This window comes from Akebia trifoliata, chromosome 4 (assembly GCF_017979445.1).
Source record: "Akebia trifoliata isolate Shusen 1 chromosome 4, ASM1797944v1, whole genome shotgun sequence".
Taxonomy (NCBI): Eukaryota; Viridiplantae; Streptophyta; class Magnoliopsida; order Ranunculales; family Lardizabalaceae; genus Akebia; species Akebia trifoliata.
The window spans coordinates 7,515,553-7,527,896 of NC_141378.1; the positions used below are offsets into that span (position 1 = coordinate 7,515,553).

General features: G+C 36.3%; 1 protein-coding gene across 3 annotated transcripts; it reads right to left on the bottom strand.

Moving 5' to 3' along the window:
- Positions 1-104: 104 nt before the first annotated feature.
- On the bottom strand, positions 105-9,554 carry LOC147403433 (uncharacterized). Of its 3 annotated transcripts, XM_086439018.1 has the most exons (9): positions 9,402-9,554; positions 7,571-7,650; positions 7,411-7,465; positions 6,819-7,282; positions 6,539-6,631; positions 4,480-6,463; positions 1,497-1,609; positions 1,159-1,271; positions 105-568 (listed from the first exon to the last, which is right to left on the bottom strand). In XM_086439018.1, the coding sequence occupies exons 4-9, from the start codon at positions 7,273-7,275 to the stop codon at positions 461-463; spliced, it is 2,868 nt and encodes a 955-aa protein (XP_086295144.1). In that variant the 5' UTR covers positions 7,276-7,282; positions 7,411-7,465; positions 7,571-7,650; positions 9,402-9,554; the 3' UTR covers positions 105-460. The 3 variants fall into 3 exon arrangements, with proteins under 3 accessions (XP_086295144.1, XP_086295142.1, XP_086295143.1); XM_086439016.1 differs by lacking the exon at positions 7,411-7,465; XM_086439017.1 differs by having other exon boundaries at positions 7,411-7,650.
- Between the last annotated feature and the right edge of the window lie 2,790 nt (positions 9,555-12,344).

Consider the following 12,344-nt stretch of genomic DNA (forward strand, 5'->3'; position numbering starts at 1 on the left):
TCCTCTACAGAACTAAAATAATGGTTGATGAAGGACTTTATATGATCACCCACTAGAAAATGATTAAGAAGGCTAAAAATTTCAAAAATAAATTCCATGTACAATGGTCAAAAAGAACTTTACCTTGCCCTTTGCACAATATTTTAACTCCAGCTTACACAAACTATTCAAAATAAATAATGCCTTGGGTCGGAACAAATTACTATAATTCGTCTCCACCGATCATATGCATCAGTAGTAGATTTTTTCACAAACTTTACAAATGGAAGCCCGTATTTCATATTTGTCATTTCTTACCTTAATTCCAAATCTACTCCTTGGAAGAAAATAATTCTCAAGGTTTTGAACCTTGCTTCTGATTTTGATAGCTAGTCAGAATCATTTGGTGAAAGGTCAAAGATTATGTGAGTTGCTCAAACAATCCCAATCAGCACCCTTTTCCGGGAACAAACTTCTCGTGCTAAAACCCAAAATTCTTTCTCTCTTCAAGTTTAATTTTGAGATATTCTTCAGATGGAAGTTTGGCACCACCTTTTAAGGTTGCACACCACCATGCCATTAGCTCATCCTGTAAAACAAAAGAGGGTATGACTACTTGGAGTAGTGTATGAAATATTCATATCAGTTGCCGAGCCCCATAAGGTACAAAATAGGTACTGTTTACCAATCACCAAAAGGAATTATTTTTACAAGAATTTCCTTGTAAAACTAAACTTTATAGTACCATAAAACCCATCACATTTTGTTTAATATCTAAGGGGAATTGAATGAAGGAACAAGATTTTGCTTAAACTACAAAACTTTGGGATAAGGCTTCGATGATGATGATGCATCATAGTTTAAGATTTGACTCTGCGTACGATTATCAGGAAAACCCAAGGCCATCTTGACCTATACATTCCAAGACAATCCAATACAAAGGAAAATATGATGTGAAACATTAAAAGCTATATACATAGCACTGATATCAAGTCCAAGGAATTAGTACACAGTTTCCATGCTAAGATAGCATGCTCATCAACACCAGATTAGGTCAAAAGACTACCATAATGGGCAGGGATAGAAAGAAGACAAATATGAATAAGAGTGTTTTAATAACTAACGTAGATATTTAAATGTTGAACAGAAATTTGAAATTTTTTAGATCATAAAATTTACCTCAACAAAATCACAGTTAGAGATGTAACGACTTTCAACTGAACATTTGAAACCCCCTATGTTCACATAGAGGGGAATTTTGGAATACCCAGATGATCTTTCCCTCAAAGCCCCTATAAAAATCATGAATTCAGGAACACGTAAGAAGTAGAGTATTAAGTAAAAATAAATAAATCAAACCAAAATTTTAACATCAATGATCCATGCAGGATTTTTCCCTTCTACGATTTGAAATTCTAAAACGAAACAATAATATGTTTTTAGATTTTAGGTGGTTCCTATGAAACAAGTTTTTCAAAAAAGATAATCTTAAATACACTTAAGAATGCCAGCCTTACCATTGATGGAAGCCACATAGTAACCTGTGCCCCCTAGACCTTCCCAATTTTGAAGCCGCACACGCAGAAAAAAACCCTCGAGACAAAAGAGTGACCTGGGAGATTTATACCACCTGAGCCCATATAACATAATTATTGATCAATTTCACCTACAGATCACTTGCAACAAAAATAATGAGTTAACATAAGGTAAAGATAGGCATAAGAGATTCTTCTATCATTTCAGTGGTATGTATCAGTATTGATGTCCTAGATATGCAGGGAGAGAGCCATATCTTTCTTTTTTTTATGTTATTGCCAAGGATATATTTAATGTTCATATTGTCTTCAATCATACAGAGGGGTTAATCGAGTACCAGTTTGGGAGTTTCTCTTTGGACTTTGGATGGTTTACTTAGTTTGGTCAAACCTTCATTGTAACGTTACCTCTCCCTCTTCACCGAGTTCATTTTTTTTCTTTCTCAAGTGATCATCATCCCATTGTAGACATGATTTCATATGCCTACATATTTTGAGAATTTCAAACCTAACATAGCATTCACGTTTCAGTTTTTGAGTTTCAACCAGAGGGACTACATTTTGTTGGCCAAAAAATTACTAAACCTTGCATAGAAGGCAGGTGTGATCCTTGTGCAGTATCATTTAGCTCTGATATATCTAGGCCATACTAAACATGTGTGCATACTGTAAACATATATCTAAAAAGCTAACAAATATATTCACAACGCTTCACACAAATAGCAAGGTGAAGTAACCATCATGATCAATGAGGGATAAGACAGTGATATCAATTCCGAAGGAAAAATAAAATGTTTGACAAAGAGGACTAGTTAAAATTGTAGACAATGCCAAATGAATCGCCATGCGGATAACGTCATTGAGCGACATGTAGTGCTAGGTCACCAAGCAAGTACTACCGGATCTTGTAAAATCCTATAAAATTGTAGACGATGCCAAATGAATCGCCATGTGGATAACGTCATTGAGCAACATGTGGAGCTAGGTCACCAAGCAAGTACCATCGGATCTTGTAAAATCCTAGGACCCTCGGCATAGGGAAAATGGACCCTCTACAACTGGATCCAAATATCATTTCCAATTTGTGTTGCATTGGAGTGAACCTATTCTACCAATAGGGAGCAAATAATGCGAATCAGAGGTTCAAAGGTGACATGGAAGAAAAATCCCTTGTTGGTGCCTTCCTAAGGAAGACGAACACCTTTGTGGCAACGCAGGTACCACAACAGGCGCTAAGTAGAGAGGCATCATGTAACAACAAACTGATTAGTAGGTGTAATAAAATGTTCTCAACACATGTATAAGGGATCAGAACTCAACTTAACATACACAAAGGCTTTTTATTAGGATAAAGGCATTTTGTCCTTGTATATCACCCATGTCCTAACATTCATTCTAACACATTTCGATTAGAAAGGTATTTTTGTCCCTCGCACTAAATCTACAGATTAATAGAAGTTCATGGGCATGATGAAGTGAGTGATGATGAGTAATCTCAGTGTTTTCACTCCCTCCACCCTTTCTCCTTTTCCCCAATACTTTTGTTTTCCTCATCTCCCTCTGCAACAATGTCCAAATAGCAATTGACTTGGTTTGACACATTGCAAAACAACTTCAAGGTAGTGGGTTCAAATCCAGCTTACCCGTTCAAAAAAATGTCCAATTAGCTATTGACTTAGTTTAGTTAGAGGTCAGGTTAGTCTATCATTAGCATCACTTTCTTTCACTTGGTGACCAATATCAACAAAGTCCTTATTTGTTCCCATTACAAAATAAAATATTCAGATTTTGAAAAAAAAAATATTTTACCCTATGGATTCTTCACTGGAACAATGGAAATCATTTGTGTAGAGCCATGCTTGACCCAACTCATCCCAACTCTTATGTGAATCGATCATGACTTGACCTTTAGAATCACTCTGGATCAACTTTGGATTGACCAACCTGAGTCTAGATCTTAATCCCCTTAAACCATGCATGTTGCAACAAGTTCTCTATGAAGGCCAAACTTAGGTTCAATTTTTCATTTTGTTCAAAACTTCAGCTCACCATTTAGCCTTCTTCCAGGCACATGGGAGAATTTTTGTTGATGGTTAGCTTTTTCATTATGTGTCCACTTAAGCACCTCTAATCTTTTCTTGGGATATTCAACATTATATACTTCACCTCTCGTCAGTGTGTTGAGCTTCACTTACCTATGCGCATTAGCCTAAGTTTCTACTCAAAGACACGAGTAGATCTTCCCATGTCCTTGCCTAAGTTACCACCCCTTGGGCTCTTTATCAAGAGTGGGGACAGATGCTTTTGAACACTTATCATTTGTCGCAAGCTTCAGTCATGAATAGTAAACCTCACCGAAATATTATAGGTAAGTTTTGTTGCACTGGGTCATTAATCAACGAAATTTAGCTAAATTATATGAAACTTCACCTAATTTAATATCATGATGCAAACTGTCAGATGTAGTCTTTCTATGCTGCCATTCTCAGATGTAACCTCAATGATTGATCTAAGCATTTGATGTGTTGATTAAGATAAAACAACTTGTATAAGTAGGACCTAGAGGAAAGCCCTCAGAATTTATCAGTTTAAATAATGCTAGGAATCTAACAGAACTTTATGACTTTCCTAACAGTTCATCATCATCATTTCCTTATCTCAAAGATTTGGGGCCAGTATACCTGACAGTTAATTACAAAAAATATCTAACAATGGTATCATATTAGTATTGTTGCATGTTGATTGTGTACCATAGAAGGTAATTCCAAAGGAGTACTAGAGCTGAAAGAATTTGAAGCAAAAATTATGTATGAACACTTACAAATCAACTTTCAATGTTGCAGATATGTATAGGGACTTAAATATTAATTTGGGATCTCCTATGCCATCAAAGAATCAAACAATTCATGCAGAACATTTATTTACTCTATAATGGTTATGAAAGATTCATTTTGTTTTTACTTACTTGAGAATATCTGTGCGAGACAAACGAAGCCGTTTTATTGCTTCAAAGGTTCCCCTCGGTACAGTAGGAATCTGCCTATAGACAAAATTGCAAAAGGCGGTGATCCAATTTTCTTTCGACTCACGTTCTGTGGAACTTGATACAGTTTGATTCCCATTTAGTTTAAATTCACTTGAACTATCCTTCAATGATGTTCCTTCACAAAAATCAATCCCTAAAAGATCCTTCTTGATATTTGCACCAATAGTAACTTCTCCGTCCACCCTTTGTTTTTTTCCATTACAAAATGTATGTGCAATTTGACATCCAGAGTCCTTATCTTCAGACGGATTTCTACCATCGTTATTGGCAAGTGTATCATTTCCTGGGATGTGAAGCATTTTCCCAAACATCCTGAAATTAACCAAAGAAGAATTGCCATCTGAATGACTTCCTCTTTTTTTCAAGGATGTGTTGGGACATGCAATGGCCCCATCATATAGAATGATTTTTTTCTGAAGATCCTCAATCTCGGATTCAGTTATCTTCGAGCAGTCACGTAACTTGTGACCTCTCATGCCACAAAAGCAACAAGTCATGGTGGCATGACTTGTATTACCATCAACCTCTGAGGGTAAGATATGTTTGAGGGCATCCAATCTTTTTGCAAATACGGAAGTCATTGCCTCTGAATTTTTGAATCTTTGAGAAGGTTGAATAGGGTTTAGTCTAGACTTGAATTTCTTTGTACTTGTGGTATCCATTCGGACTTCAGTGCAACGTTCGTGCCCATTCCCAAAAATGTCCGGGTCCTTGACAGAAACATTACAATTCTGAGAGCGAGAGACTTTCTGGGAGAAACGAGTTATCCATAAGCTTCTATTGGTCACAGGTTTCAACGACTTGTTTCGATCAATGGAGCCAAGTTCATAAGTGTTTTTACCTTCACATGGAGAGTCAGACCCATTCTGGGAAGAATATTTTGGTGAGATTATTCCATCTTTTTCGAGACCATGTGCAATGTTGCACAAGTTGTTATTCTCGGGAGTGCCGATCTTTTGATTTTCTTGCAGGACGCTAGTATTTGCAAAAGCAACATTTGGGAGAGCTGAAGGGCCTTCACCATCTCCAGATTTTCCTTGATTAAACTTATCATTTGGAATAATAATTCTTTCAGATAACTTATCAAGTTCTTTCGAGCCTTCACTTGCTTGATGATCAAGAAGAAAAAGTTTACCATCTTGCACACTCGTGTTCGAACAATGCAAGGCCTTAAAAATAGTTTCGAACTCCATACGTGTGCATCCAGACTTTTGATTCTTTCCATGCAGACGACTCATAGTAAAAGCCAAAGAAGGTGTCTCGTCTAGATTGGATTTCGATAATCCCTTCACCATGTTTGATATCCAATTCTTAAAAGAGCTAGCCTGTCTATGGAAAGATGGAGAAAGATGACTTTCATAGTCTAGTTTTTCTTTCTTCATCTTTTTATTCCCAATAATAAGTTTCTTTTCAAAGCTGCATGGTCTCTTTCTAGTTAAAAACAACCTCGTGTTACTAGAACTTTCAATGCTCTCATGGAAGTCATCCTCAGATTTTAAAGTTTTTCCATCAACTTTGGCATTAGAAAAACCCATTTCTTGATTTTTGCTTTGATAGAAAGGGATTATGCTCTTATTTGGAGAAGTTTCAATTCCCTCAGTCCGACAAGGGCTTCGTTTAACTTTATCAGCAGATTTTGATGCTATAATCATACCCACCTCAAGACAAGAAGCGCCTTCGCCCTTCAGATTCTGTAAATCCTTTTCAGCAGTAGATTCTTGTCTTTCCAGAAGAGGGATGTTAGTCAACCCAATTGTCGTCATGCTATTTTTGCAATCTTCTTCAAGAACGGAAGCTAATCTTTTGTTGAATTCTCCACATTCTGGTTCTACGAGTCCCAAATCAAGTTTGGGTTCATCCATTTTTATTAATGAAGAATCGACCGTTCTCACCTTGTCAGCATCTGTAAGGAAACCATGCACTTGAGTGAGATATCAAAGGACACGAAAACAAGAAAAGCTCGCAGTTAGAAACATACCTAACATAGGAGCTTTCTCAGGTAAATTTGGTGTAGTGTCCTCCGGATTACTATCTATTTTAGTGATCAATTCTTTCTTGCCTCCACTTGATCCTACCAAACCAAGAGTTATTAGGATCTGAATTTCCTACTTTCCAATCAAGAAAAAATGTTTCCAATAAAAAAGCTTAAACAAAGATATGACAATTGACAACCACTCTAATAGACTAGAATTAATGGCAATTCATTCAAAACACAAGTTATGATGTCAGATATTTGGCACCCATGAGGAGAATCATACCTCTGTGGTGTTCATGACTCGTCGTCCGACTTATTGGCATGACGCCTATAGTTCTAGTTGGAGACCAGACCAAGTTAACTCTTTCAGAAGTTTCACGGACTGAATGGGGTGCCATATGCACCATATCGCTTGATCCCACATCATACAAATGGGAGGATTTCTTATCAGCACATTTAAGAATCAATCCTTTATGTGAAGACCAAACTAGTTCAGATAGGGTGTTGGTGGTCGGAAACATCATTTCTGCTTTGTAACCTGCATTTGCACCTGCACCTGCACCTGAATCATTATTCGATTTCCCTAGAGTGCGTTGATAGCCAGAACCCAGAGAAAGTCGTAAGTCTGTCACGGGTTCATCTTTGTTATTGTTCTCATCATTCTTCTGCAGAATTCTGTGTTTGTTAGGGAATTCTGAAATTCCAACTGAGTCCATAGAAGCCATTCCTCTAGCATGCATTCTGCTCCTGCAAACAACATAACCAACAAAGTTTGCTTTAACTGAAAGTAAACAGATATAGTTGATAAATGTGGCAAGAATTAGTTGTGTGAATAAAAAAGAAAATATTCTTGTGGGGTGTACAACTCCCCTTACCCAATCAATTGTTTCCTTCTGAATGTCACATATGAACAGTTTGCTCCTCTTTGTGCTTCCAAAATGCAGTATAAGGAAATTAGAACCCATGCTCTGATACCTTTTGTTTCAAAATTATGGCAATTGAAAGACTTAAAATAGAGAATATGGAAAAACTCACATATAAGATAGGACTTTCTTATGCTTCACAACAAGGGCAAATCCTCAAGCAATGAAGGTCGAGATCTTCCACTATGTGAACTGAAAAGAAAGAAAAAAATAAGCTCCAAACAATGGCTTATATAAATCCCAAACCAGAATTCCAAATAACAGGGAAAATCCAAAGAAGGAATGCCCAAGAAATATGAAACCGTGGTTTTCCTTCCCAAACCAATAAAAAGTAGATCCCAAAATGTATGAAACAAATGTAGTTTCCTTAACTAAGAAGATTGTTCACTTCCTTATGTTAGCCCTGAGATTGACCCTTTTCTTCAATCATTGTCGAACAACTAAACATTATATGTTTGCAGTTGTCAAGTCTATAAAACCTAGATAAATGGTGTAGAAATGAGAAAAAACAAAGGAGACTAAATAGGAACAACAAGGATTCACCGAGAAAGACCCTTCAACTTTGCTTTGTTCGGAAGAAAAAGAAGATCCAGAAAGAACATAGATGATGAATAAGCTCTAATGGAGGAAGCTCAATGGGTTGCTCTCATTGGCCAAATATGGTCGGGTTCTTAGATAGTAGAAAGGAACCCTGAACCTGGTTGACAGGTATCAAATCGTGTTAATCCATGGGAGAGACATCACGGACATATGCCATTCATAGATGGTATTCACAGATAGGATTTGTTCATGGTAACTTTATCCATGAATTGATGGATAAGATCTTGGATCCTTGATTGGATTCTTTTGACAAGAATGAGCCCCAAATGGAAAGTAACAAATGGATGGACTCAGATGAGGTGTTTCCTTGGTTAAGGCTTAAAGGATGGGTAGTATCAATAGTACACATTCTATGTAATAGCGTTATTCAAGATGGAGGCTGTATAAGAGTTATTTACAATGAAGGCTAAACGGATGGGTGGCAATGACCTTATCTTGATTTTGATTAGGGAGTCTTGAATACCCCCCCCCCCCGCGAAACAACCCCCCCCCCCCCCCCCCCCGCGAAACAACCCACCCACCCACACACACAATTAGTCAACATCAGAGTCTCATGTCTCACAAGGATTTTGATCAACAATGAACATAAGTTTAACACATTCAGCACTTTCTACCTTAAAATTTAAAAGGGGTGGGGGGGAATATCCAAGAATTATAAAAAAGATTCACTGATTTTTAACATACCAAATGTAAAAACCAATCCATGGAATCTATTGTAATCCTTTGGAGTTCTTACAAAACATACTTATCTAGACAAATTGTAATTATCAATCTTGACTACTCAACTAATTCTTGGATTCTATGAAAGAAGACCATTATCACTATTGAAGTTAGAAAAATATGCACATTTCTCTTGAAACAGATAGAATTTAATATCATCCTCCACACTGCAGTAATATAAAATCTGAAAATGGATACAAGAACACAACATAAATAAATCCACAATCACCTCTGTCAGAATCCTAATTATGGTTCCCAATTTGCATATTTTACAATAGACAAACATCAAATCAGATGGATCTAAATAGTGGAATCACAGAAAAAAAAAATTAAAGTTTGCCCATCAAAAGTGGTTCATTAGAAATACATAATTCACTTGGCAAGCTGTATAAATTGTAACCACAAAAATTCTAGTGAAAAACCAAGAATAAATAGTGTAAGAGGAACACCGTGACCATAATAAGGTTTAACAGCTAAATTGTGATTTATTTGTTTATTTTTGGGTTGAGAGAGAACAAATAGGCAACCACAAAATCCATGCAGAACATGGAGGTACAAAGCAAAACCCATTGGAATGAAAGATACCCATTGAAGGAAACCTGGATTTTTGCAATCCCAATTACCTGTTAAGCCTTCAAATCCATGAAAACTTCATGTTTCAAGTTAGAACTTGACAGCGGTGGTTCTCTATGTTCTTCAGAGAACTTCACGAGAAAATTTAAAAAAAAAGACCGTCTTGTCAAGAGAAACGAATTGTAAAATTGTGTTTGTGACTTCATGTGTCAGAGTGTGTGTAAGAGAGAAAAAGACAGCTCAGTTAAATGAAAGCTCTAAGCTGTCCAAACATTCTGAAGTTTAGTGGTTAAGAATCCGTCACGTTTATTAAGAGTTTGCCATTCAAGGGTAGACAGGCCAGAACCCAGATTCATTGGGTCTCAGACCCAAACTAAGGTAACTCTCCCAAATTTCACTTTTTTCTTATTTTTAAATGATTCTCACTCTTTTGCATGGGCTTGTTTCTAAGTCACCAAGGACAGTTATGGTAAAGAATTGCTATTGCCGCACCAATTTTATTAACACTTATGCTTTGATGATCTATATAGGGATTGATGTGGCGTTAGTAAGAGTTAGTGTGACAATAGTAATTCTTTTATAGTATCTTCCACGTTGAAAAAAAATATTATTTATTATTTATTTTTAAAATATGAAAATGCCTTTCATTTACAATATATTTTTAAAAGATAATGAGAAAGTAAATATTTTGTAAAGATGATGGTTCTTAGTCACTTTCACTTTAAAGTACTTTTTTCTAATAATATTCTTCCAAGTTTATTATCTTTTCTCATCAAATTTATTACATTTCCTCATCTACTCCTTAAACTCATAAAAGATGCTTAGGCTTCAGTTTATATAATAAAACACAATGGTTATCTTCCTAATTTTTATTCTCCCATAAATAGAGGCGAATTTGATCTCCCCATGAATCTTGAGAAATAATTTTAATTTATTTTTTTTTATCTTATTTTTCAAGAATATTTCTTCATCTTTAGGGTAGTTTAATTGCATGGAATTTGAAATTTATGAAAAAATAGTAGTAAAAAATAGGTAAGGTTGGAAAATTAAATCCCATTGTTTGATTTTACTTGGATAAAATCATGAGAAAATTATATGAAGAAAAAAAAGAAGGAGAGGAGGATGAAGAGAAAGAAGATGAGAGAAGGGGGAGAATGTGGTGGTGGTGGTGGCGGCGGCGATGGCGACGGTGGTAGCGGAAGTAAGTGAGGAAAAAGATGACAAGGAAGAAGAGGGGAGAATGTGGTGGTGGTGGTGGTAGTAACGGTGACGATGGAGGTAAGTGGGGAAGAAAATGATAAGGAAGATGAAGGGAGAACGTCGTGGTGGTGGCGGTGACGGTGGCAGTGACGAAGGTAAGAGATGGAGAACGAGAAGGAGAATAAGATAGAGAAGGTGGTTGAAAATGGTAATGACAACTACGACGACATCAAGGTTAGTGTGATGGTAGTGGTGGTAATGGTGGTAGAAAAGAAGAAGATATGAGTAGGAAAGAATTGAGGATGGAAAACATTGGTGGATTTCACTTTCCCACCCATATGGGTGGGAAAGTGAAATCCATATTTTAATGGGCTTTTTAATTGGGATGGAAAATGAATTTCTATTTCCATGTGCAATCAAATATACCCTTAGGGTATGTTTGATTGCATGGAAAATCACTTTCCATGGAATTTGAAATCCATGGAAAATTAGTAGTGGAAAATAGGTAGGGTTGGAAAATCAAATTCCATTATTTGATTTCACTTGGATAAAATCATAGAAAAAATATGAGAAAAAAGAAGAAGAGGAGAAGGAAAAAGAAGAAGAGGAGAGGAGGGGGAGAGGAAGAAGAAGATGACAAGGAAGAGGAAAGGGGGAGGATGTGGCGGTGGTGGTGGCGACGGCGATAGTAGCGGTGGCGACAACGGAGGTAAGTGGGGAAGATAGGGGGAAAACGTGGTGGTGGTGGTGGTGCCAAAGGAGGTGAGTGATGGAGAAGAAGGAGAAGAAGAAGAAGAGAGAGAGAGAGAGAGAGAATGTGGTCGGAGATGGAGCCGACGGTGACGGCAATAGAGATGACGACGGCGGTGACAGAGATGACGACGGCGACGACGACGAGGTTAGTGTAATGGTGGTGGTGGTGGTGGTAGTGGTGGTGGTAGGGAAGAATTGAGGATGGAAAATATGGGTGGATTTCATTTTCCCACCCATATGGGTGAGAAAGTGAAATCCATGATTTAGTGGACTTTTTGAATGGGGTGGAAAATGAATTTCCATTTCCATGTGCAGTCAAACACTTGAAAAATGTCATTTTCCATGGAAATTGATTTTTCACCTTATTTTCCATGTGCAATCAAACATACCCTTAATGTTTTTTCTTTTCTACCTTTTTCAATAATACCCCTTTAATTTTATCATTTTTCTTTCTTCTTTCTCTATTTTTACAATAATATCGCTCTAATTTTATTGTCTTTACCTTTCTAACACTATTCCAATAATACATTTTTATTGTATTTCCTATTTTATCTCCATAACTCTAAGGAAGATGACCGTGTTTTGAGTATGGGAAAACTCCAGTATTGATAAGTTCAACAATATTGTGCTAAAAAAGTGTTCATTACCACCAAGATGGAACCATGTATAAATTAAACGTTTAAAAAAGAAATTTTTTTCTTTTTTTTTTTACGATAAAATTTTAAAGTAACATAAAATTAAAATTATTTCTCGAGATTCTTGGGGAGATCAAATCTCAAACCCTATTTATGGGGGGTGACACATTCGGAAGATAACCATTGTATTTTTATACAAAGATTGGAGCCTGGACATCCTCTTTGAGATTAAGGAGTAGAAGAGGAAATGCAATAATGTTAATAAAATTTTGACATTTTTTTTTTTTTTGCAATACATTATATTTAAATATACATTTAATAGTTAAAAAGATAAAATTAGATAATACATTTTGTACTACTTTTAATTATGGGAAAAAAAAAGGCAAAGATTAAAGAAGAGGAAAC

Bases quoted from the DNA above. Each gene is read 5' to 3' on its own strand.
- LOC147403433 (XM_086439016.1), bottom strand. The intron at 1,610-4,479 runs GTAAGTAAAAAC...ATATGGGCTCAG, and splicing joins TCTCGCACAGATATTCTCAA to GTGGTATAAATCTCCCAGGT. The intron at 569-1,158 runs GTAAATTTTATG...TTTGTTTTACAG, and splicing joins CTAACTGTGATTTTGTTGAG to GATGAGCTAATGGCATGGTG.